Below are 26,602 nucleotides of genomic sequence, written 5' to 3' on the forward strand. Positions count from 1 at the left end.
TGTGCTTCCCAGGTCACATGCTTCCCAGGTCACATGTGGTGAGTTTCTGCTGCTATTATGTAGAGGGCTAATCCTATCTTTGTTGGATTCCTACAATTCCTACTATGGCTCTGCCTGAAGGAGGTAGATCTTTGTTATGTAGAATAAACTGGCCCAAACCTTAATGGCCCATTGACAAAGAGTGGAGGCAGGAAGATGGGAGCTGCTTCAAAACATGCTTATCCCAGGGAAATATAATATTCTGCCTTTTTCATATTTCCTAAAATATTTCACTCTTCCAAGAAAGGGGTGGGTGCTAACTTCCTACAGTACCAAAACATGAAAGACAAAAATCTCAGAAAGATAGTTAAAAGAGTTTCAGGGAATTGTTAGAAGCAATAAATCAAGGGGGGAGGGATGACACCAATGAACATATACTGATTCAAAGATCAAAGTAAATACTGTACAGCAGAGATCTAGAGATGCCAAAAACCTCAAGTACTAAAATTTGAAGCTATATCAGCATTCCAGTCCTTATCAAGTTATATGAAACCCATCCTTTCCACCAGAGACAACCCTATTGGTTGAAGCATGCTCTTCAGATGGCAGCAGGGTTCCCTGCAGTGCCTTGACCTAGCCAGCTTTCTCATGCCCTGAATAATTTATTTTGCACGAGGAAAGGATAGCAGATGATGATGGAATGGATTATTTTGACAAGCATTAAAATAAGATTGGCCCTGGTTCAAAGATGGAGAACTTTCTGGGAGGAGGGTAGCATTTAGTCTTTGGATGGCATGTCAAGGGCAATGCTCTGAAAAAGAAGATAGGGCCAATGTTTAAAAAAAAAACCCCAGCCATGAAAAAAACCATTGTGAATTATATTGAAAATAAGCAATTCCAAAAGGTTAAGCAAAGTTTAAGCAATATTTTGGTATTAAATTTCAAGAGCAATCATGGAAAGAGCAGTTTCTACAAAAGAGACCAGGCACACTTTACCCACTCCTGTGTTAAATAACAAAAATATAAGAAATAAATTTTCTGGAAATTCAAGAAATCTTTTAAGGTACTTATCTTTTTCAAAGCCCAGCTCCATCACCACCATGGTCACCAAAAACCTTACAATAAATTGCATGTATTTGGTGGAAGAGTAGAACAGTGAAAGACAGGCAGGAAGGCAATTTAAATTACTTGGTTCTCTTTCCTATTTAATTTAGACTGGCACTTTCTCCTTTTCTTTCACCCTTTCTTTAATAAGCAATTTGATTTAATCGCCAGAAAGCTACTGATAAAGCATATTAACAAGTTGCAAGCTCCACAATTTAATATCTACAGTATATGAAGCTGCTAGATGAGGCCATCCATCAACAGGTCAGCTATCAATATCCTGATGATACCTAGTTATAAAATCTATACCTTAGAGCCAAACCAGATGCTGCTGTCAAATTATCTGGAGGCTGTGAGAAAAACAGACTTCAGCTTAACAAAAGCAAGAATGAAGAGGAGGCGGCAGTGCCTTCAAGATAGTCTTGATTTTTGGCAACTGTCCAGACTAGTACCTCCAATTTTCTAGGCAATTTTTCAGAAGTGGTTTGTTGTTGCCTTGGCTCAAAACCACCCAGCTGGTTTCATGACTAATTGCAGGACTAGAATTCAGTCTGGGTTTGTTGTATGTTGCCTTAACTACCAGACCAAATTGGCTCAGCTGTGGGTTTGGGGGATTCTCCAATACTGGAGGCTCTCTACTATTGGTTCTGGATGGGATTGGATGGGACTCCCAGACAACACTGGTGCACAATTTGAAGATCCTGTTGGATTCTCAACACTTACTGCAAGAGCAGGTGGTAGGCAAGAGTAGTTGTGGGTGTGCCCAGATAGCACTACTACCTTGCAAGCTGTACTGATTCCCTATAGGCTTTTGAGAGTAATTCAAGATGCCAGTTGTACAATACTTTAATTATACTTTCCTTCTTAGCATAGGGCTTGGTTATTTGTGGCACTGCTTATCTTCAATTAGCTTTGTTCATTCCATGACATCCAGCAGAGTAGCATGCTTCTCTTTTTTTTTTTACCTGGGACGTGGACCTTGTGGGATCTAGCAGACAGGTGTGCCTTCTCCCTTGCAGTGACTGCCTTATGGTACAAGATTCCCTCTGAAGGTCTGATGGCCCAAACTTACTGGCTTTCGGTAAGATGATGAAAGCCAGACTTCTCCCTTCTGCATTGAGCCACAGTATTGGATGATCCCATCCAGAATTGAAAGGACTTGACTATAAGACCCTATTGTTGGTTCATTTACTCTGTTTTCAATGTTGTGTTGCTCTATTCTGGTTTTTTAGTCTTTTTCCCCTCTTATCCCCTAACCATTTGTAAGCCACCTAAAGTCACTTCTGTAGATGTCTGGCCATGTAATTCAAATCAATCAGACACATCGGGGTGGGAGAAGGGATCAGTGAAGAGTGACGATCGTAGAAAGTAAAATAAAAGGCAGCTGCTTTTGTAATTTAGTAATTGTCTTCTCTCCTGCCTTCCAAGTATTGTAATCTGGCTGCCTCAGTGCTCATATGATTTTCCCCCCCATTGTAAGGAAAGGAGGTAAAAGAGAGGCAGAAGTGAAACATATAAAAATGGAGCATCGAAGCTCACGTGCAAGATATATCCTAGAGGAGAAAACTCTACCAGTGCATGAATTGGTGCATAGATAGGTCAACTGGCAATGGACAAAAGTCTACCAGCCAAAATGTTGGCGGTAGTAGTAAATAAAGCTGCAATCGAAAATTCAACAAGTGCATAATCACATTATCTTCAATTATAGATCCCATGGGATGAACCAGGTGGTTTTTTTGGGGGGGGAGGGGCAGGCAGCAACCATTTCAAACAACAAGCCTCAGTTGTTTTACACAGTATTTATTGAAGAAGTTGTTCAGCAACAAGGATTGGGCAAATGGAAACTTTCAACTTGGATTCCCTCAACTACACTCTATAAAAAAAAAGTGAACATGGGCAAAAGGATGAATGAATGACTCAGTCCTCACCCAATCCCCTCCCAAACTGAAGCACCAACATTACACTACAGGAAGCAGTAACTGGGCATTTCTCAAGTTTAGCAAACTAAGGGGAACAGCAGTGGTGTTAAAATAGAGATAAACACATTTGGAACAGCAGTGGTGTTAAAATAGATAAACTCTGATTCAGAGTGGTTCCTTTGGCAGAACCTCATGAATACGGGACTCTTCCTTTGACCTCCATGCTTTTCAGGTGAGCATTGCAGGGATTCTACACATGCAAAGAATGCATGTTTGATTGAGATGTGCATGGATCAAAGAAAGGTGCAAATATGTAAAGAAGGCATGATAGAAGCATGTTGTAGAGATAAAGAAATGGGGGGACCTTCCCACTTTTCATGGTATCTCCCACTTACTCCCCCTGCCCAAGAGTTCTTCCTCCTGCTTTAAATTATCACAAATAAAACCCCCAGATCGGTTCTCAGTAGAGGAAATCAATTGTCTCTGCAAATTTATAGCAGGGAAGAGGGCAAGGAGGATTAGCCCCTTCACCTGGGAAAAATGTAAGGCACTAGAGAAGGGACGTGAGAACTAACCCGACAATAAGGAGTTGTTTACACGTTCTTTCTTCCCAAAGTCCAGGGCAAGAAAACTTTTCTGAAAAGGGCAACTGGTTGGCCTTATTAAGGCACTGCCAAACAGGCCACTGTGGAGAAGGGAAAAAAGGCAGCTGCCACAATAAGGGTAGACAACAATAAGTGGAAGACTGGAGACTTTTTCTCCCATCCCCATGAAAAAATTCACTTGAAGTTTCGAAGAAACGGACCCTCACAGGACCTCGGTGGTTCGCTGCGGAATGCAGCCCTCCATCTCAAGGGCTTCGGGCCAGCCCTCATACTTGTTGGAGCTTCTGCTGTTTTTCATATGCTGCAAAAAGAACAAAGGTAAGGTCTGGATGGAGACTGACCTCTTTTTCAGAGATTATTTCAATTGATTCTTGGGACCTTCCAAAGTCCTGAACCAAATACCTGCTCAAAGGGACTCCTGTCTTGCACTCCTTTGGCTCCAACAAAGACCCAGCTGTCTCGAAAGGCCAGTTCCCGAGCAAACTTGCTGCCCAATTCTGTGAAGATTTTACGGGCCTCTTCATTCATTCTACAGTGAAGCAGAGAAGATGATTGAGGAAAAACATCTCTATGGTTTATTTTTTTTTTACTCCATCTGATTTCCTCTTCCTTCTTGTATTTTTGGGTGGATTAAAGCAACTTCCTTTTTACCTTCTACTACATATTCACTCCCACTAACCTTCTTATTTAAATCAAAGGCAAGAGCTTAAAAAGAATTTGGAATATGGAGATTCTCAGTCATCTAGGTCATGGTTGTCTCAAAGATGCTTTTTCACGAGGCAAATGGACTTTCTGATTTTCCTTCTGAAGAGCTGAAAAAGCTTCTTGGATGAGCAGCAAAACGTCTTCAAAGAAACCCAGAAAGTCCAGTTGTCTTTTGAAAAAACACCTTTGGGACAAGATTTGGAATAGTTTCCTCAGCATATATAATAACTGGAAATATTTTCTCAGTGTTCCAATTTGGGTGGTTGACAGAAGTACATGTTTCTCTTTCAAGGAGCAATAGATTTCCTCCAAATTATTCCAAGTGACATATTTATATGTTTTGTGAGGATCTGCTGATGCAGGGGATTCCAATCTCAAACCTGAAGAGATTTATTTCTAAGGAAACAGGTCTGCTTAGGAAGTCTATTGAAACCCATGCAAATCTGTAGTTGAAGAAGACCAGTTCAGCACTTCATGGTCTAACATTTGAAATGATCCGTGTATCTACATATATACCAAACCGAGTTCTTCCAAGGAGGGAGAACTCCATCCAGAAATGTTAATGAGAAATAGCCCTTCTAGACTGTCAATTTCACAAAAGGTAGTAGCACAACTTTTAGAAGATGGAAAAACAGCTGCCTCTCCTCTTCTAGAGAAAGATCCATGTGATGCCAAAAGGCTGCCAAAGGTGAAGAATTACAATCAGAATTCCTTTTCCACCTATGTGCTACATCAATGGGAGAAGCTGCTCCAGTTTTGTCTTCTGGGCAATTCTTAAAAACACAAAACTGTTCTTGGTCAGATCTGGCAACCTGACTTTTGCTCTTAAATTGGGGTATTAGACATCAGACCTTTGGGCTGCATCAGCACCCCCTTTCATGGCCCGGGGGAGCCTGGGGGGAAATTTTAAGGGGCAAAATGGATGTCCTAAACTGCTATGCCAATTTCCTTAAAACATCCCCTCCAATTTCAGCCCCACTTTGACTTCTAGCTTTGCCCACTTTTGGACAGCACCCAAAATTTTATCAAGCACCTTCTGCAGCCCTGAAATGACAAAAGCTTCCCCCTTTAGACCAATGATAGTAAAGCCCAACATTTCTGAGCCTTGTATCTTCCTTCCTGAATTTATTCAAACATATTTGCCCACCATCTGATAACAGCATTTTCATCAAACATCAATCTGTGTACATAAAGCAACCATTCCCAATCAATGGGACTTTTGTCTCATGATTTTACTATTTATTTATCTTAACCGCCCATTTCCTTCACAGGCTCTGGGTGGTGTATGCATATGTTATGTAACGTATTTTTTTTAAATGCCTGTGGACTTTTATACTAAGGGTTGACCTATAAACTTGTAAAACTGTTAATTTCACATGACTTCTGACTGCTTGTCTACAAGAGCCAGTTGATATGATGACCAAAAGGTTCATTTATGTAAACAGGCAAAAGGAAATCCTTACTGCGTTGTTAAAACTATTCAAATTGCTTGTAAAGGATGTGGCTAAAGCCAACTTAGAAAGCTTTAATGGATGTTTAGGCTCTCAATAGCTATTAGCCACACTGGATACATGTTACTTTCACATTATATAACGTCTGAGTATTGTTGCTCAGAATCCTGATTGGGAGGATGCTATAATGTACATAAGAATGTTTCTTAATGTTTTATGTCAATACAAATTTCATCACATGAATTAGTGTATTTTTGAGCTGAACATCATTCAACACTCACTTTGTGGCAGGATCATCATAAGAGGCAACAAATACCAATGTCCCTTCGTGCAATGACCGGATGAATTTTAGCAGCTCATTCACATCTGGAGATGAGAAGAGTTAGAGTGAAGAAGGTAGGAAGGTTTAGCTCAGCCTTCCTTACATACTGTATCTATAGCATCCTTTCATTTTTTTTCGGAGAACTGCCTCAGCTTCTCTCCAGACCAGTGACCCCCAATCTTTTGGGCACCAGGGACAGGTTCCGTGGAGAGAAATTTTTCCGTGGACCAGAGGGTTTTGTATGCTGCCTGCATCCTACGAATGGGGCTTCGCTTCTTTGTGTGGCCCAGTTTCTGGCATGCTATGGCCCGGTGCTGGTCCATGGACCGGGGGTTGGTGACTCCTGCTCCAGAGCACTCTATATTCTATCTATTAATACCAAATCCTTTCCATTACCACACTCACCTCCTGCCCACATGTCAAAAGACTTAGCATCAATCAAGTCTCCATTCACACCTGAAAGCAAAGCAGAACAGGGTTAGTGGCCACATTTACATTACTCTCCAGCATGTTGAGTGGGCAATTGGCACATCATCCCTATCATCCTTTTATCATATGGTTGACATCTACTACTGTACTTCATTTCCATTTTAAGATATTTTTAAGTGTGCCATTTTGTTTGTTCTGCTTTTTAGAATTTAAATTTTGTATCTCTCCCCTTCCTCATTATTCCAATATCCCACCCTCTATGACATTGTGCACCCGAATGACAGCCTTAGCCAAACAAATAAATTGTTAGGACCGAATCACGGTGCCTAATATTATGGATTATGAATCCAACACTAGATATATTGGAGAATTGAGGTGAGCATCTTTTGAAGCAGTGGCTTCAAAGCCTCCATGACTCGAGCCCCTTCAGTGGCTGTCTGGCATTATAAAATCATACAACTTTAGCATATGTATTCCCTTAAGTCTATCTTACCATTCACCAGGGCAACATTCAGACCTCTGCCTACATTATCCTTCATGCTGCTCATTAGCCTGAAACAAATAAAAGGCCAGATCAGATCCTTCAAAAGGAGACTCTCCAGGGGTCTAGTACAGTCAGTCCCATGGACTTGCACAAATGTATCCAACCGTCAAGACTTTTCCTGGCTCACATTTTATCTTCAAGGCAGATTTTGGGCCCAATAACATTGGCTGCACCGCTTGTCATCCGGAAGGCAAACGAATGCTCTGGGCAGGGCTGAGGGAGGCCACACTTGTATTTCTTTGGCCTTGGTTCTGAAAAGATAGCAAAGGTGAGATCTTCAAGTCCCTGGTCAGAAGTATACTGAAGTGGAGAAGTATCTTGCATATACTTCCAGATTAGTATGGACTAACAATTTTTCTTATTACCCTTACTCCAAGAATCACAACGTTTCCCCTTCTAACTATGATGACTTAGCACAAGCGCCAGGGTACTACACTCAACCTTCAGTGTCCCAAGGACTTGAAAGACAGTTTTCAAGCCAGCTTAAGAAGAGCTGGTGCCAGGCCAGTTAGAGAATTTTGAGGACCTACTCAGGAGAGGGAAATCCATTCCACCACCCAGCCAAAATCATCTTACAAATCAGGGAAAACACGCACAAAGCCTCCTATATTCATGAATTAAAAGAAACAGGAAAGACATCTTTCCTACTGAGCAAGGGACCTTCTGGGAAATAAGGGCATAAGGGAAGGTAGGGAAGAAAAAACATTTTAAAACTACTACACGGAAGTCCATTTATGCTATCCTGTATCCCCAATTCCTTTTCAACTCCTCTGAACTCACTGCGATGACTATTGCGGCTGCCTGCAAAATTCTTTGCCGAGACCACTCTGATCTTGTCCAAATCTGACAATGATGGATAAAGAGTCAGGATTCCAGGGATAGCAAGAGAGACACAAAGCCAGGACAGACAAGACAGACAAGTGGCATGGGATCTTGGCTTCCGACCGGTCCTTACAATGTCTTACACCAGTCTTCCTCTACCTGCCTTCCCTCTCACAATTCTTTAGCTATTTTTTTTTTTGTCATGTTAACTGAGAATTCTGGGAACCGGACCATCACATCTATGAGTAGCAAATAGAAACATGCTTTATATGTAATATCTTTATCTTGCACTCTGGCTATAGAAAATTCACTTCTCACCGAGTTAAGGGGAAACGTATCATTTTCCCCTATCCTATATCTGGTACCTGTAATCAGTTTACAGATTCTGCAGTTACACTGCAGCAAAGAAATTGAAATTTATTACCAGATAGCTAAGGATTAATGCGAGTCTGCTTTCCCCAAGAAAGCACATACAGTTACCAATGCAAGCTTCCCTTTTGTTTAGCCCTGCACTATATAATTTCTGTCTGCATTTTTACTAATTTATTCTTCCTTGTATGGGCCAAATCATATACCCCTCAGCTAGTGAGGGTGTCTGGGCAAAAGAACTTGTTGACTTCCAGAACTCTTTAATTTTCTGTTAACTGTGAACAATTGTTAATCATTTTTGTTATTTCTCTTAGCCATGGCAAGCAGCATAGCGAAAACACTACTGATGATCCTTGATTTATAACTGGTTGTTTAACGACTGTTGACAGTTATGATGAATTTTTTAAAAAGCTACTTATGACTCGTTCTTGAAGTTACAACCGCCACTTCATCACCCCCTACAGTCATGATTGCATTTTGGGTATTTGGAAACCTATTGACTGGTTGCCAAGCATCCCCAAATCACATGATTCCCATTTGCAATCTTCTCTGCCAGCTTTTCCAAAAAGTCGATGGAGAAGCAAGCAAAGAATATTGCAATTGCTGCCACCTTCATGCGCTGGGGGAGGAGAAGTTCCTGTGGCAGACTGGAGGGGTTTTTTTTTATTTTTTCCCCAACCAAGCCACTGGATTTCTCTTTTGCATAGAGAGGGGAGCTCTTTTGCTCTGTCCACTTAATGACCCATCTGGTCACTTAATAGGAGAGTGAGGATTGTGTTCATTGAACAAAGTGATCACATGGGCATCTCACGTAACATCCGCAATTCCAGGATCTATTTGGTCATAAATCAAAGATACTTGTAATGGACTGCATTTATTTCAGCTGTGCTAAAAGTTACTTTTTTGTTTAGTCAGATGCAATTCAAGATCTGCTTGAAAGCTGTAATGATTTAATTGTCCAGGAATCTTAGCAAGGCCAGGTTCAGCAATGAATTTGCAAATATAAGGATTCCTCGTACACTAACCTTGTCTCCTTATATACCGTATGTTATATGTATGAAGACTCCCACTACCAGCAATAAGATAGCTAGGGATGATGGAAGTCAATAGCCAACATATCAGAATGGCCACCTGGTTAGAGAAGTCTGTTCTACGCATGTATTGCTTGCAAACTGCTACTCCAACTAACTAGGAACAAAGGGAGAGGGCACCAGGTTGGGGGAGGCTGGTAGGAATGGTGCAGAAATGTAGCCAATCATCTTACCTGTAGCGGGAGTGTTCTCTGGACCTGCAAGGAAGCAAAGAAACATTAGCATCAGCAAGATATTCAATGTAGAGTTATCACTCTGTGCTAAAAGGTTTAGTCTGGTTTAGACAGATGCAAGTTATGATCTGTTTGAAAACTGTAATTAATGTCCTGCCTCGTCTGTTCAAAGATATACAGGCAGGAGCCAGTATCAAAGAATCCTTCATTCTTCAATACTTCAGCGCAGAATGAGCCAAAGAGTTACTTTTAAAAGATTTGTTTCTGATTAAGCTTGAAAAGAATATTCAAAGCAGCAAGCTAAGGAAAACTTGCCTCTTTGGACTGACCTGACTGATGGCTTAAAGCATCAGGTGTCATTAGGTTTGTTAAACCACTCCAAGGTTCCACACTCTGAATCATTAATCAGTCTCACTCAATTACTTTACACTGTCTCTTTTTTTTCCTATTGAGCCTGGTTTATGAAATTGTTGCAAGAATAAATGCAATAAGCCCTTGAGCAAAATAAATTCATGCATCACTATACCAAGTGAAGTGGGAGTAATTAAAATGCACTGGAATAAAAAGTGGAAGTGGGTATTCAGAAGTAATTTTGGGGGTTAAGTCACCAAGGAAAATTAAAAGTTTAGGATAATTTAAGTCTGACCACATAATAAATTGTGCTCAGTAAATTATGAAAGATCTCTGCTGGGGTCTCTGAATTCTCTCTGCTTTAATCCAAATTTTTGTTCTAATTTCAGGTAAAACCGGCACCTAGATTATAGCTGCACCTTAACACAGCTTTAGTTTCACTTACTTGCAGGTACAAGGCTGGTCCAGGACACCGTATAATATAAAAAGAGGCCCAAACTGCCAATGAATTTTGTCTAAAATTCATCATACAATCCTCATGACAGTGTATGGATTTCTTCATGGATTTCTTCAGTGACTTGACAATCCAATGAAGGTGACCGGCTTTCTTTGCTATCTGTCCCTAGTACTTGGAGTTATACTTTCATATACAAAGATCTCATTTAGCTTTCATATCTAATGGCCATGCAGAGATATTTCCCAAATTAAGCAACTTCTATTATATGTGGATGTCAATTCTCAAAATTTTTCAGCAGTGACCATACTGGCTGGGAAATTCTGGAAGCTAAAGTCCAGACATTTGGAGGGCACTTAGATTAGAAAAGGCATATCTAGAAGTTCTTTTATCTTTCTAAGTATTTTGATGCCCTATTGAACATTCTGCTGAATGTAATGGAGGTCAAGAGTAAGGAAATGCAGCACTTCAGATCCAAAGAAAGAAAAAAGGAAGTATGAAGAACATGCCTGCCTCTACTGCAAGGCATCTTACTTCATCCTGTCAACAACGCCTTACCTAAAATGTGCATTTTCCTGAGACTGTATCACTACAATCTATGAATGACACACCCACCCACCTCAGGAGAAGAAGGAACTTTTTGAAGTTTTCCAACTGCTGAAATATGCAAGCTCACCTTTTCTGCTTTGGATCTGAAGCACTGCATATCCCTAGCTAACAGCAAACCACAGTGAGCATGCACAGGAAAGATGGTTGTTGCTGCCAGGGAACACTTGTTCTATGTCCTAGCACCCCTCCATCCTTCCCCTCTCTTAGTGTCCTTGTTCTTACTGTTGAGGAGGAACTGCTGCAGGCGAGAGAAACTGCTTTGGGTCCCCAACAAGATGCTGACAAGGATCCAGGTCAGCCCTGCTGTCAAGACAATCACAACAACTCGAAGAGGACCTAAAACAATTAAGAAAGATGAAGTCAAGTCAAAGCAAAGCCAAAAAAGAAACCCTGGAGGAAGACTGAATCCAACTGCTACACTACAGTCATCCAGTAGTGGCTACAATTTTCCCCAACATATCCCAGAAGCTTAAATGCTCTAAAGGGCTACTGGATGTCAGTGGCTAAAAACTATTAATTTTCCTGTCTGAAGGGCTGCCTTTTGCTGTCACCATCCAGAGCTCACCTGCTAGTCTCATGGCCCCTTGAGAGTGTCCAGAACCAGTGGAAATCCAATGCTATTAGGCTCCTGAGGTAGCAGAATGGGTGAGGGAGTCTGAGGTAGGTTAGTCACATGTACCCTTCAAACTACAGAGATCAGAAATGGCAGTCAGAATCAACCCAAGGAAGATAAAACTCCTGCATGACCCCCAATACTCAGGACAAATGTCCACGAGTTCTACACTAATAAGCACACATATAAAAATATAACCTTCATAACATACAGACAACAGAAATCACAAACCGCCTTGTACGATTTTCATGGTTAGGCTGCCGGCCACTTCATGTAACACCAAACCATTAAAAATTGAACTACAACCAAATTCATCTTGAATACATTTCTTAAAAAGTGTTTCATCAAACTTGCAAGTTAAATTGCTTTGCCATCTTATGGACAATTGAGGCAGCTCCCTCAAGGCAATATAGCAGAGGGCCTTTGAATTTTCTTACCCCAGGACATCTGTAGCTATACTTTGCGTTAAACATAGTGTACACTGTAACCGCTGGATACTTTTCAGAGGTTTATGCAAAACTGTAGTCTATTCTAGTGAAATGAAACTTAATAGCTAACTGTGGAAGAGAACTCTATGTAAAAAAAAAAAAAATTCCTGAGCAGGGCAAGGCAGAATTTCCTCTTTTTCTTTCTTTTCTTGCCTGTCTGCAGGCAAAAGGCATTTTTTTAATTGCCTAAAGGGTTAATTTCCAGGGGGTTGCTAAAATCTACACAGAACTGCAAAGCTCAATTTTAACCAAGACCTCCACAAAATGGTGTCAGTTTAGCTTGCAGGGGAGGGATACTACTAAACTTTACACTCTGTATCAAGTTTGACTTGAACCATACTGAACTCTGCAGCACTCCTTGTTTCACCCTTTGGACCTTCCAAGACCAAAGCAAGAAAATTCTTTGGCCTCCACCTCCTTCCTTAACTGTATTCACTCTCCAGACAGAACTTTTGAGCAACTTAGTGCTACTTATTTAACCCACTTCCAAAACTGGGTGGATTCCCTTGGGAGATAAAGTCTCATTTATGTGACTTCCCCTTCATAGGTATAAATATGGACTTTTATGACAAAGAGCACCCCTCTTCTACTTCTGGTTCTTTTTCTTCTTCCACTTTCTCTTAAGCGCTGCAAACAGGATGGCAACTTAAGTTCTCACATCACCTACGGAGGTGGAACCTTGCCTCTTTCTGTCTTGTTAACATCCGGCCATGTCCAGAAGGGAACAATCCCGTAATTAAGTTCTGTTCAACTACTACCCGAAGCAAATTGGCCTCATGCTTCTTGATCACCCTCATCCCCCCCCCCCAAAACCACATAAATAAACCAACAACCTAAGCACGATCGTCCCGGTGGTTTCTACTCGGGTAGTAAAGCACCGAGAAAACCACCAGAGACGAGCACTGGACTGGAACAGGTCGGACAAACATCGCGGGAAACCGAATGGCAACCCCCACTTCCATATTGTTGCCAAGCGAACCACACGAACACGTCGTCATAGTTGAGCATCCGGGAGAGAGAGAGGCTTCTGGCCCTTCTCTCAGCCGGTGGCAGAGAAGCCCCAAGACCCTGCAACCGGTCCACGGATCCCGCCTGCAGCCCGGTGCCGAACCCTTCGGGCCCTCGCGCAGGGCCTCCCTTCTTCTTACTCCGCACCCTCCTCCCACTCCTCCCCGGTTGCTGCCTGAACCCTCCCGGCTGCCCACGTACTCATCTCCCAAACACCCCAGTCGCCTCATGATTCCCTCCAGCTTCCTCCAGCGTCCGGTTGCCGATGCAATCCGCGCGGATCTTCGGTCGCTTCCCAGGAAAGAACAAGATTTTCCGGCTTGCCAAGTAATAGCAGCAGCAGCAGCAGCAAACAGCTCCTCCTCCTCTTCTGTCGGCGGCTCCGCCCAGCCTCCTGGGTAGAACAGCTTAGCGGAGACCTCGGTGGCTCCCCTCCGCTCTGATCGAGTTCCTCTTTGGGCGTCCCGGCCCTTCGCCCCCTCCAGGCTGGGTACGGAGCCCTTCCCCCCGCTCCGCCACTGGCCATCCCCGCTGTCCCACCCGCTCAGGCTTATTCCGATCGGACGCCGCTCGGGAACCGGAACTTTCCCACGGTCTACTGGCCTCGTTCTCTTATTGCGCCTGCACCCGCTATTCCCGAGGAAGGCCCTCTCTTCATGGGTTAACTGGCGTAAAGAGCAGGGCTAGGGTTTCGTTTAAAAAAAACAAACCCCAAAACCAGCGTTTCGGAGAAATCCTAGAAAAGCCTCTTGAAAGAATTGCGGTTAGAGGTTAGGCTGGCATCCGGGCACTCCCGCGCATCCTTTGGAATCTCCTGGAAACCAAATTACGTCCTGGAAAGGGGAGGGGAAAGATGACCAAATAAAGCTACACTGAGAGAGAGCAGTGATCCTTCAGTGTGGCTTTATGTGTTTTTAAATTGTTAAGATTTATACAGCCTGCTTTCCCTCCAGGAGCATCCTTTTTCCATTTTTCCACAGTAAATTTCGAGATACCAGAAAGTAGCTGGCCACAATTCACCCAGTCGTCTTTCATTGTGAGGCAGGGCTTCAACCTAGTCTAAGTGTCTGTGGAGATTCTCAGTTATTTACCACAGGTCGTGGTTGACAACCTAGTCGACAATCTAGCTGACAATCTAGTCTGGACAACCTAGTCTAGTCCTTTCTGGGATTAGACCAACATTTTAACTTAATTGCACCAGAGGTTAACAAATAGTTTGCCTTTGCCTCTGTGGCTCCATCCAATAGTTTAATTTACACCCACAACTCCATGGGTCTAAAACTTCTGAATTATTCTGACAGATTTTAAGTTACATTATATTTGGCATAATAAAATGTTAGCAGTCAACAAGTCACAGGTTATTTTATACAGCATAAAGTGTTAGAAATTGTTCATTCCGATTTCCAGGGTTTCAGTACTGTAATCCGTAAAACTCCCACGTACCAATAAAAGAGAGTATCTGTAGCTCAGGGTTGAACTCCCATGTACTGTTTTTTTTTATTATTATTATAAGTTTTTTATTATTTTTTTAAAGCATAAACATAAAATACATCTTTCAAGAACGAAGCCTTGATCCGGTCATAAGTAGGTACAATCACACCCCTCTTTATCAAGCTCTTTCCCAAATCTCCGCCATTACATCTTTTAAAATGAACACCAAAACATAAAATTTCCCCACAATTATAATATCTTAATCTAAACATTTACCATTCTATTATTTCACCAAAAATCTTAATTTCCAAATAACACAACTCAATATTTAATTACAGTTATTTGCCCTAAGTTCTATCTATATACCCATCCCATGACCCATTACATTGAATCTTTAAATCCTAATCTCTTTTATCTAACACCAATATTTCTTAGACTTATCACATATACACTCTTCATTATACACAGAATCAATTCATTATCGCAGTCTTATTATCTTCATTTTGTTATTCATATCAAACATAGTCACCTTTATTTCTAGTGCTAATCCCAACATGATCATTTTATTATTACTATCAATTCCAATTTAAATCACATTTATTTTTACCTTTTTATCTCTTAATCATTTTCTTTCTTCTTTTACCAGCATATTCACCTTTATTTTACTTTCAGATCCAGTATACACCTCTCCCTCTATTGTTATGGCTGTTTTCCAGCATATTCAGTTATTGATTGGCTGATTCCCAGCATAATCTATTTGTTTTGGCTGTTTTCCAGCATATTCAGTTATTGTTTGGCTGTTTACCAGCATAATCTTCTAGTGCTTTGGCTGTTTACCAGCATATTCCCCTTACACCTCTCCCTCTATTATTATGGCTGTTTTCCAGCATATTCAGTTATTGATGGCTGATACCCAGCATAATCTCTATTTGTTTTGGCTGTTTTCCAACATATTCAGTTCTTGTTTGGCTGTTTACCAGCATAATCTTCTAAACACATTTTAATATTACTATTTATCTCTGTGTAATTCCCTATTTTATTATACCTTCCATCTACACATTAGTTCTGTATATTTAATCTTATTATCATTCTCAACTTTGTTTACAATTTAACATTGAGACTTAGTTCTTACATCAAAAATCACCACATACAGTCAGGTCCAGAAATATTGGGACATCGACACAATTCTAATATCTTTGGCTCTATACACCACCACAATGGAGTTGGAATGAAACAAATACAATGTGCGTTAACTGCAGACTGTCAGCTTTAATTTGAGGGTATGTACATCCAACTCAGGTGAACGGTGTAGGACTTACAGCAGTTTGCATATGTGCCTCCCACTTGTTAAGGGACCAAAAGTAATGGGACAGAATAATAATCATAAATCAAACTTTCCCTTCTTAATACTTGGTTGCAAATCCTTTGCAGTCAATCACAGCCTGAAGTCTGGAATGCATAGACATCACCAGACACTGGGTTTCATCCCTGGTGATGCTCTGCCAGGCCTCTACTGCAACTGTCTTCAGTTCCTGCTTGTTCTTGGGGCATTTTCCCTTCAGTTTTGTCTTCAGCAAGTGAAATGCATGCTCAATGGGATTCAGGTCAGGTGATTGACTTGGCCATTGCATAACATTCCACTTCTGTCCCTTCAAAAACTCTTTGGTTGCTTTTGCAGTATGCTTTGGGTCATTGTCCATCTGCACTGTGAAGTGCCGTCCAATGAGTTCTGCAGCATTTGGCTGAATGTGAGCAGATAATATTGCCTAAAACACTTCAGAATTCATCCTGCTGCTTTTGTCAGCAGTCACATCATCAATAAATACAAGAGAACCAGTTCCATTGGCAGTCATACATGCCCACGCCATGACACTACTACCACCATGCTTCACTGATGAGGTGGTATGCTTAGGATCATGAGCAATTCCTTTCCTTCTCCATACTCTTCTCTTCCCATCACTCTGGTACAAGTTGATCTTGGTCTCATCTGTCCATAGGATCTTGTTCCAGAACTGTGAAGGCTTTGTTAGATGTTGTTTGGCAAACTCTAATCTGGCCTTCCTGTTTTTGAAGCTCACCAATGGTTTACATCTTGTGGTGAACCCTCTGTATTCATTCTGGTGAAGTCTTCTCTTGATTGTTGACTTTGACACACATACACCTACCTCCTGGAGAGTGTTCTTGATCTGGCCAACTGTTGTGAAGGGTGTTTTCTTCACCAGGGAAAGAATTCTTCGGTCATCCACCACACTTGTTTTCCATGGTCTCCCAGGTCTTTTGGTGTTGCTGAGCTCACCGGTGCATTCCTTCTTTTTGAGAATGTTTCAAACAGTTGTTTTGGCCATGCCTAATGTTCTTGCTATCTCTCTGATGGGTTTGTTTTGTTTCTTCAGCCTAATGATGGCTTGCTTCACTGATAGTGACAGCTCTTTGGATCTCATCTTGAGAGTTGACAGCAACAGATTCCAAATGCAAATAGCACACTTGAAATGAACTCTGGGCCTTTTATCTGCACATTGTAATTGGGGTAATGAGGGAATATCACACACCTGGCCATGGAACAGCTGAAAAGCCAATTGTCCCATTACTTTTGGTCCCTTAACAAGTGGGAGGCACATATACAAACTGCTGTAAGTCCTACACCGTTCACCTGAGTTGGATGTACATACCCTCAAATTAAAGCTGACAGTCTGCAGTTAACACACATTGTGTTTGTTTCATTCCAACTCCATTGTGGTGGTGTATAGAGCCAAAGATGTTAGAATTGTGTCGATGTCCCAATATTTCTGGACCTGACTGTATAAATCAATAAAGTTTCTTGGATTTTTCTCATGTTCATACACAATCTTATTCACTTATAATAAACTTCTTTTTATCAATACATTCTATCTTTACTACATTTTCCTATTTTAGTCACATTATTTTATTTTCCATCCTTGTATGTCTTTAAACACCTCCTTTTATAATTAATATTCATTTAAACAATACAATTCATTTATTAATCAGACTATTTCTATATTCTTCTTTCCAGTCATATATATTTTATTTCTTCACTTCCTTGTCTAGCAATTTATAATCCATGTCAAATTCAATGTTCCCAAAATTGTTTCTTCGTATATCATTTTAGTTCTTTTTATTACTTCAATTCCCTGCAAAGAGACTTCCGGTTTGACATCGCAGCGAGACAGTCAGGGAAATAGCGGTCTCTGATGAGCCCCGCGAAAACCCCGGCTGCTGAACCACCGCCGATGGGTCTTTGGACTGAACCCGTCTTGCAGGGATGGCGGAAGAAGAGGGGCGCCTCGAACGACCAAGAGGAACAGGCAAGTTCCTCAGAGGTTGGAGGGAACCCTCTGTGAGTCGGCGGCGGGGGCGGCAGCCACGGCGGCTGCAATGAAGCTGGGACAAACCGAAACAAGAGATGTGCAGGAGGAAAGTGAAAAGAACGAAGCTCTTTGAAGCCGGGTGAGTGACACCAACCTAGGCTTGAAACAACGCTGGAGCAATAATTGGTACTTGTAAGACCCCCTAACCTTAAACAGTGGCTGTGGATTTGAGGGGCTTAGAAGATTTTGAAAAGTGACATTAGAAGGAAAAGATCCGCAAAGAAAATTACTTTGGTATTGAATTAATTGGAACAATTGAACATTGAGGCAGGTTGAAAAACCTGGAAAGAACTTTTAAATTAGAATTGGACTTGGAAAAAAAAAAGGAGGATTTAATATTTTTAAAACTCAAAAGAAGACGAGAGTTAAATTGGACTGTTATATAATCACAACAAAATGGAGACTGGCGTGACTAAGGGAAAGTGTGGATTGCAGAGCAACACTTTCCATTTTAAAAGGAAACATTATAACTTTGTTTAGGAGAGTCATTAAATTATTGAAAAAATAATGGTGGAAAGAAGGAAGAAATACAACGGAACTTTTATAATTGTGACTAATTGGCGCAGGAACAAAAGAAGTCAAGCGGCGCAGGAACAAAAGAGGGGAAGTTGAACTCCCATGTACTGTTAATCCTCTCATACAATGCAATTTTCTTCAACCTAGTACCATATGTCATGCACCACTAGCCATAGTGTACTGATTGAGAATTATGGAAGTTGTAGTCAAGCACAGCCATAGAAAATCAAATTAGGAAAACTGCAAGATTTCATTCTTAGCCTTTAATTTACAATAGGATCAAAATAGGTTTACCCAGTTTCCTATTACAAACACTAGAACCCACATTGAACAAGAAGCAACTGCAGAACAGCTATTATATAGCAGAAACGCACAATGTTTAATGGCATCAGTTCTGTACTATGATTGGCACGTTCAGGGTTGCATTCCACAACCGAATACATCCAAAGCCCATTTTTGGAGGGCCTGGAGATTTTAAGGTAGAAATGCATGCTGTAAACCTCTGCAGGATATGATACCCATCCAAAATTTTGGTTCCCACCCAAAAGCTGTACATGGGTACAAGGAGGAAATGCAGTTCTATAGTATGCAAAATCCAACTATTTCTTTCTTTCTTCTTTCTACTTCTGAAACATCCTTTTATAATGCAGAATAAAGAAGCATCTTAACTTGATAATATGCATGTCTAATGTATTCCAACTCCCTTGGCTTTCCTTCCTTTTTTCATCTCCTACAATCCTGAAATTCTGTTTCTCAATTGCTAACTAAGACAATGAATTGCTGGAGCTCTATAATTCATATGCCCAATGGGATAATCCTGCCCCTCTCGCTCTGGCAGTAGAGGCCTTGTACAGATCTTATCAGCCAAGGAATTTCAGGGAGTGAGGGCGAGGAGAAGACCCTTCTCTGCCTGGTCCCGTCCTCTGAAACATCTTGCCACTGGAGGTGACATCTGCCTCCACCTTTCTGGCCTTCTGGAAGGGCCTTAAAACCCGGCTCTGTTGGTTGGTTTGGGGCCCCAAGGTGGGTGTTGCTATGTTGGAGGTGGTTGGTTGGTTGAGAGTAGTAGTGGGGACATACTAACATCTCTGGTGGTCGTGCAGGAAGGCACAACACTACTGGCAGGAGATTAAGAGAATAATTAAAGAAATAACAAGGCAAAAAGTAGAAATGAAACCAGAATTTTTCCTATTTGGAATGACTACACCACAATACACTAAAGAGATAAAATATCTTACCATCCACATTTTGACAGCGGCACGTATAGTGTATGCTCAAAATTGGAAATCCAAACTATTACCAACAGAAGAAAAAATAATTGCAAAAATAACTGAATGTGCGGAGATGGACAAGCTCACTAAGGAGCTTCAAGAAAAAGAGGATACCAATTATTATTTAGTTTGGCAAAGATGGTACCTATGGCTAGAGGGAAGGATAGGGCCAACAACATAGGATATTAGGAGAACTCAAATTAAGAAACAAAGAACTAGTCTCATGAGAAGAGTTGTATGATGGTATAAACAAATGGTTAACAGGACTATAGAAAGATACAGCTCAAAATGTATAAAGTATAACAAAGTGAAAGCAAATTAATCTGAAAACTGTAAGATAAAGGAAAAATAAGGGAAATAGAAATTAACCACTGATGCGAGAGTTTCTTAAGAGCTAGTCGATAGACTTCTTGTTTTTTTTTTTGCTTTAGTACTGTGTTAATGTATATGTGTTTGTATGTATTTGTGTTTTACGTCTGTTCATGTTAATAAAAAATTTAAAAAAAAAAGAGAGTAGTAGTGGGTTTCAAATCCCGTCGCTACTGGTTCGCTCGTGGTTGTGCATGCGCTTGCCCGCGCAATGCTTCTGTGCATGCGCAGAAGCATCTGGGTGGGTGGGCAGAGCGTCCCACCGCCGCTACCAGTTTGCCCGATCCGGGGCAAACCGATAGCAACCCACCACTGGTTGAGAGACCAAAACCTACCGCCAACAATGCTGTTGATTTTTAACCTGTATTTTTAATGCTTTTACGCCATTCTAAACCTCCCAGAGTCATTCTAGATAGTGAGACAGGCAGAATATAAATTTAATAAATAAAATTAATCCAAAGGGAATTGGAGCTATCCCATTGGCTCATTCTACCATACTGGGCCTCCAACTCATATTCAACTGAAGGGCAGTAAAACTTTATAGAATTTAGACCATCAAACACACAGAAGTCTACTTGGGTGAAGTACTATACATGTACCATAATGAATTTAGCTAAACACAGGTAAGTATCTCCTTTGTCCACATGAAGGCAAGGGAACAGGATCTGTGACATTCTTGAACACCGAGGCATTGCTTTGCAGCATAATTTGCTTGACTTCTGGTTCCTTTGCTGTGTTTCCCCACCTTATCAACTTTCTGATCCTTGTTCTTCAGTACCCAGTATTCTCCAGCCAGTATGGCCATTGTTTCAGTATTCTGGGAATTGAAGTCCATACACCCCAAAGTTGTCACGGTTGGGAAGCAGTGCATTAGCAGTGCACGGGCCAAGCGGTGGGCCTTTATATATTCCATCAGGACATGCCTCATCTATTTTTTAAATAATCAGTTTAATATTATTAAAAAGAAAGCTGCACCAGCATATAAGAGCGTTATTATTTTGTAGCAATATTTTTGGGTCCCATTTCACTGAAATAGCATATAGCATCTTGGTAGGCAGTGTCCTCTTTGTAAAAGGGTAACAACTAGGGATGCCCACCAGAGCAACCATTCTGTGAACTGACATAACTGCTGTGGCAGCCATTTTATCTGCATCACCTTTTCAAGGTCTTGAAATTTCCTCCTCAGCTTGCTATTAGAAAGAAAAAGAAACAACTCTATGTTTCTGCCAAGCAAGCATTAACCAACAAGTCTTTGGTTAGCTGAAACCAAAGCATGAAAAACAGGAGCATGAAAAACAGGAATCCCTACTGTAACAGCTTTTTCTTCATATACACTTAAAAAACCCTATACATTTAAGACAGCAGCAATATGTGTGTAAATCAGATTTGACATCTGATTTGACATGGAAGAAGCTAATTAACTTTTGCAATGATTAAAGAAATAGGAAATATTTTTAGCGAAGAATTGGAACCAAAATCAACATTAGAATTTGCTACAACCTGTTTCAACTTCATCCAAACCCACAGTAAAAGGCCAGACAAGATTATATTGTCTCCCAGTGCAGCCTCTTTCAACCTTCTGTATGGAGAAAATGAACAGCATTTGCTCTGGGATTAGCATTAGCAGATTTATTTTTTTAATATTCAGTTATTATTGAATCAGCCTTTGCTCCTGTCTATTGAGAGATTGGAGCAGATCTACTGCACTGTCCTCAAACCTGGTTACACAGCATCCAACACACAACTGCACAATAAATCTTCTATAAATCAAATCACAACTGCCACATTTATTCACCAGCCAAAACAAAGTATTATTTTTCATCTGCTGCTCACAGAGTTATCCATCACAAAACACACTCTTCAATTATTGCCAAAACAGTCAGGAACCATTTGAGGATAATGTAAAGCCAGCACAAACAACTGATTGTGGCAACATTTGGAATATATCTTGATTGCTGCTCCTGCTCCCTCACTTCTAATTGCTAATTTATTCTCTTGCTGCTGATTCAAGATGTGCTTCCACTAGTTGTAATCTTTTGCTTCACTAGTTCCAGTTTTTACAAGCAGGTAGTTTGTTTTCACTGATAATGCTGGTGTTTATACTGCTTTCCAAGGATGGATGGATGAATGGATGGATAAATACATATGGATGGATGGATGGATGGATGGATGGATAAATACATATGGATGGATGGATGGATGGATGGATGGATGGATGGATGGATAATGTATTTAAATAGACATGTGAAATTTTCTAATTGTCTTGGTATATATAACTTGTGATATTCCCCCCAAAAAATATAAAAGTGGGGAGTACTCAGAACCATTCATTTATCACATTAAAATGAATATTAGTTGTGCTTACCACAACTGGCACTGTGCAGTCTCAACACAATAATTTCCTTCATTCACAAAAGATTTCACAATAAATAAAATTAAATTCTAAAAAGACGGATTCCACTATACCTTTTTCATTGCCATTATCTTTTTCTAATAATATATTCCCATGTGAAAATAATCTACTCTACCTAGAACTGTGCTTTCATCCTTCCTACATTTAATGGTACTGCTGGTATATAAATTTACTGTTTCAGTGAAACAAAAGTGAAACCCTCAGCATTAATTAATCTACTTTGTGCTTCCTGCAGAAATTTCCTGACCTCTGAAGCCATTCATGGAAGATGTCATATGCATTTATTACAACTTAATCTATGTGCTAGATTCATATCCCTCCTTTTATCCAGGAACAAAAAGTAGTAGCACACTATAGAGATCTCCTTTGATTACCCACTAAATAGTATACCTTCTAGTAAATTAGTGATAGGAATTATCTTTTGAGCCAAATGACAGTTTTTCAGGATGATGCAGAAACACTAGGACATTATTTTATTATTTATTTCTTAAATCTGCATCTCATCCTTAATCTAAAGCAGGGGTGTCAAACTGGCGGCCCATGGGCCGGATGTGTCATGTGCAGGCACACCCACCCCAGTTCTGCAAATGGGAAGAACGCCATGAAATGTCACATGACGGTAATGTGACATGACGAGTTTGATACCCGTGATTTAGGGCTCAAGGCATCTTATATGGAGATCTCAATATTATCCCCACAGAAGCCTTATGAGATAGTTTGGAATAGAAGAGTAATTAGACTAAAATCATCTACTGAATTTCCAAAGCTGGAGTGGATTTGAATATGATTCTACCAGTCAGTACATCAATCTGGTTAAGTTTCTTTCCTTACCAGGGGGTGAATTCTACCACAACCAGTTTCATAGAGATAATAACTCAGATGAAACAAAGAAGCATCTCTAAACCACAGGGCCACATGAGCCCAAAAATGAACTCAGGTTTTATATATAAGCAGTCCCAGGTTCAAATCTGCAGGTATAACCCTCAAACATCCTGAAAAAAGGGTGGGGCCAAGGAAATCAGGAGGTCTGCATGAAGCAACTGCATGAAGCAACAGCAACGTCCCACACGTATCATGTCATTCTTCTGATTTCCCATATGAAAAATCCTTCTCCCCTAACCCTAATATTTTGTCCAACAGGCCTCCATCTCATCAGCATCGTTTCCCTCCCTCATAGTTCAACTTCTTCCACACATTTGTATGTAGATTTCTGCTTTCACACTAAGAATGTTTTCTTCCCAAGTTGACTTACTTATGACAGCAACGGCATCTATTTGGTGCCTTCTCTTTCTGATGGGTCTCATTTTTGTTGAGAGAAGAGAGTTTGCCTGGGGAAGATACAAATAACACACTGAATATGGGTTGGAGAAATTTACCCTATTTTAAACAGGCAAATATTGTTTGTATATTGTGGAGGCTCATCCTTTATCCCCAGGAAACCAATGCTGCTACCCCATATCTTTAAATCCACCTAAGACAGTGATGGCTAATCTTTTGGCCATTACGTGCCAGGAGCATGGGGGTGTAAGGGGGGTCGTGCACACGCTTGCTCACATCCATAATTCTATGGACCTCATGCATACGCTTGCAACCACCACCACCCCGCTCCTGGCACGTGATGGCCCGATGAGCCCGGTAGGCCTGTTTTTCTCTCTCCCCAGGCTCCAGAGCCTTTCTAGGAGCTGGCCCCCCTAAAAACAGCCTCCCCCCCCCCGCTGAGGCCTTCCGGAGGCAGGAAACGTCCTGTTTCCCTACTTCTGGTGGGGCCAGAAGGCCCAAAAATCAGATGGCTGGCACACACATGCATGCTGGAGCTGAGCTCACGTGCCCACCGATATGGCTATGCGTGCCACCTGTGGCACACGTGCCATAGGTTCGCCATCACGGACCTAGGACATAGTTTAAACAGTTTAATTTAATTGTCACCTTAACTACTGTGGCTTATTCAATACAACATGGTTAAAATAAACTATAGCTTAGCATAACATACAGATGCAATCAGTGATAGGATTCACATAAACCCTAAACCTCTTGGGGGCACATTTAGTGTGACATCTAAGCCCCTAAGTATCTTTCTTAGCTTGATTTAGATTAGTTTACCTTAAGCATAACCCAGCGTGCCATCTCAATCTGGTGTAATAGGGCAGATTATTATTATTATTTATTACATTTATGCACTACCCATCTCACTCTGAAAAGCAACTCTTTTGGTTAAGCCGCCATTAGTCCTCCAGGAAAATGAGGCTACATTCAGGAGTGGCCTCATAGGAGAGCTTCTCTGCATTAACAGGGACACAAAGAGGTGGACGTTTTAGGCATGGCTGGAAGATTCAAGATTTTTCTTCTTTTGGTAGGCATCAACTAGTCAAGGATGCCAGGCCTGGCTTGCATTAATCTGCATGACTATAAAAATGAAGTTTCTTGTATTGCTCTTCTGGTGTCTGGAGATTTCCAGCGCAGAGCTAGACTAATTTGCCAGTCAGCAGAAAAGTTGCAGGAACACCAACAAAAAGAGAAGGACTGGCAATAAGTAGTTGTGGGTTAAATTATGCAGTTAATCATATTTACTAGATAATTACCTTGAGATACCCCAAAGGAGATGAGAGACTGTATGCAGACAAGATACAAACTGGTATAGATGTATTAGAAGATAGTATGGTTTACAAAGATAGGGAATTAGTGAAATGTGCTGGGGTAGAGTAAATTTTGCTAGCTTTCCTTTTCTCACATGTCTCACATGTCCATGTAGACTTAGCGACCACTTATTGATCATTCTAAATTATGCCAGATCCCCCCCCCCCACAAAAATACTTATGACCTGATTCTGAGGTTATGTCTGCCATAACTTTCCTCCCCAGGAGCAAGTGTCTTTTAATTTCTTGGCTGCAATCCCCATCTGCGGTGATCTTGGAGCCCAGAAAAATAAAATCTGTCACTATGTCCATTTCTTCCCCATTTATTTGCCAGGAATTGAGAGGGCCAGTTGCCATGATCTTAGTTTTCTTAATGTTGAGTTTCAAGCCAACTTTTGCACTTTCCTTCTTCACCCGCATCAAGAGGCTCTTTAGTTTCTCTTCACTTTCTGCTATTACCAAATACCCAAATTTTGATCATATGACCATGGGGATGCTGCAACAATAGTAAGTGTGAGGATTGTTTGTAAATCACTTTTTTCAGTGCTGTTGTAACTTTGAACAGTTGCTAAACAAAAGCTTGTAAGCCATGGACTTTGATAGAATATATAGTTGCATATTATTGTTCACTTTTACCCTGGTAAACATTAAATTATGTAATTGTATAATGTATCATGTATAACTGATTTTCATTTGAGGAAATATTCAGTTCAGATTGTTTCTTGCTTCCACAAAACTTTGTGGAATTTTTTTGTAGTTTAATACTGCCTCTGTAACCTATATCTCATTTTACATATCCAAAGGCTCTTCAAAACGCAATCTTGAGTGCAACCTGCTATAGACGTTTATCAAATCTCAGCAACGTTTTTCATTCTACCCCATTATAATTTTACGTATCTTTTATGTACACTGAGAGCATATGCACCAAGACAAATTCCTTGTGTGTCCAATCACACTTGGCCAATAAAAAATTCTATTCTATTCTATTATAATTTTATAATTACTAAATTGATACGAATAAAAACATTGTTGCATAAAGAATTTGGATATATATTTGGATATAAAATATACCTGTGAGCAATAGTATATTTAATATAGAGCAGTCTTCATCAATCTAGATGTTAGACTTTATTTCTCATAATCCATCAGTCAGCAGTATTTCGAAAGGTGAAATCCAAAACTAAATTAAATAAACCCGCTACTAGAACAAAATGAATTTAACAATAGACTTAAAGGAGCCAGGCTTCAAAAGTTAGCCTTGCCACGGATAGATCACAAACTACATAGATAAGATTTTTATCAGCACCACGATGCAGTGTATAAACCCAGCGAAAAGTCTGAATTGAGCCAAACCAATTGACAGCTATGAGGCTCCCGCTGTAGTTCTGACAACCGAATAGGCGGTGTTACGATTAGCTCCGCCCATTCAATTCTTCTTCTTATCCTCCTCCCCCTCCCCCCTCCTCCTCCCTCCTCTTCCTGTTTTCTGTCGTCTGGCGCAGGCGCGGTGCGGCCCTTTAAACGTGCGCAAGAAGTTCCAGCGATTA

At 40.8% G+C, this 26,602-nt stretch overlaps 1 protein-coding gene across 7 annotated transcripts; it reads right to left on the reverse strand.

Moving 5' to 3' along the window:
* Nucleotides 1–2,867: 2,867 nt before the first annotated feature.
* Nucleotides 2,868–26,543, reverse strand: FAM3A (FAM3 metabolism regulating signaling molecule A). Of its 7 annotated transcripts, XM_087886592.1 has the most exons (11): nucleotides 24,523–24,670; nucleotides 23,675–23,750; nucleotides 11,150–11,263; nucleotides 9,514–9,537; nucleotides 7,186–7,309; nucleotides 7,008–7,066; nucleotides 6,491–6,541; nucleotides 6,045–6,129; nucleotides 4,010–4,136; nucleotides 3,808–3,908; nucleotides 2,868–2,956 (listed from the first exon to the last, which is right to left on the reverse strand). In XM_087886592.1, the coding sequence occupies exons 1-10, from the start codon at nucleotides 24,544–24,546 to the stop codon at nucleotides 3,810–3,812; spliced, it is 783 nt and encodes a 260-aa protein (XP_087742718.1). In that variant the 5' UTR covers nucleotides 24,547–24,670; the 3' UTR covers nucleotides 2,868–2,956; nucleotides 3,808–3,809. The 7 variants fall into 7 exon arrangements, with proteins under 7 accessions (XP_087742718.1, XP_087742719.1, XP_034290032.2 ...); XM_087886593.1 differs by lacking the exon at nucleotides 24,523–24,670 and adding an exon at nucleotides 26,127–26,543 and having other exon boundaries at nucleotides 2,868–3,908; XM_034434141.3 differs by having other exon boundaries at nucleotides 2,868–3,908.
* Between the last annotated feature and the right edge of the window lie 59 nt (nucleotides 26,544–26,602).

The sequence above is a fragment of the Pantherophis guttatus genome, chromosome 2 (genome assembly GCF_059756535.1).
Source record: "Pantherophis guttatus breed Tessera chromosome 2, ASM5975653v1, whole genome shotgun sequence".
Taxonomy (NCBI): Eukaryota; Metazoa; Chordata; class Lepidosauria; order Squamata; family Colubridae; genus Pantherophis; species Pantherophis guttatus.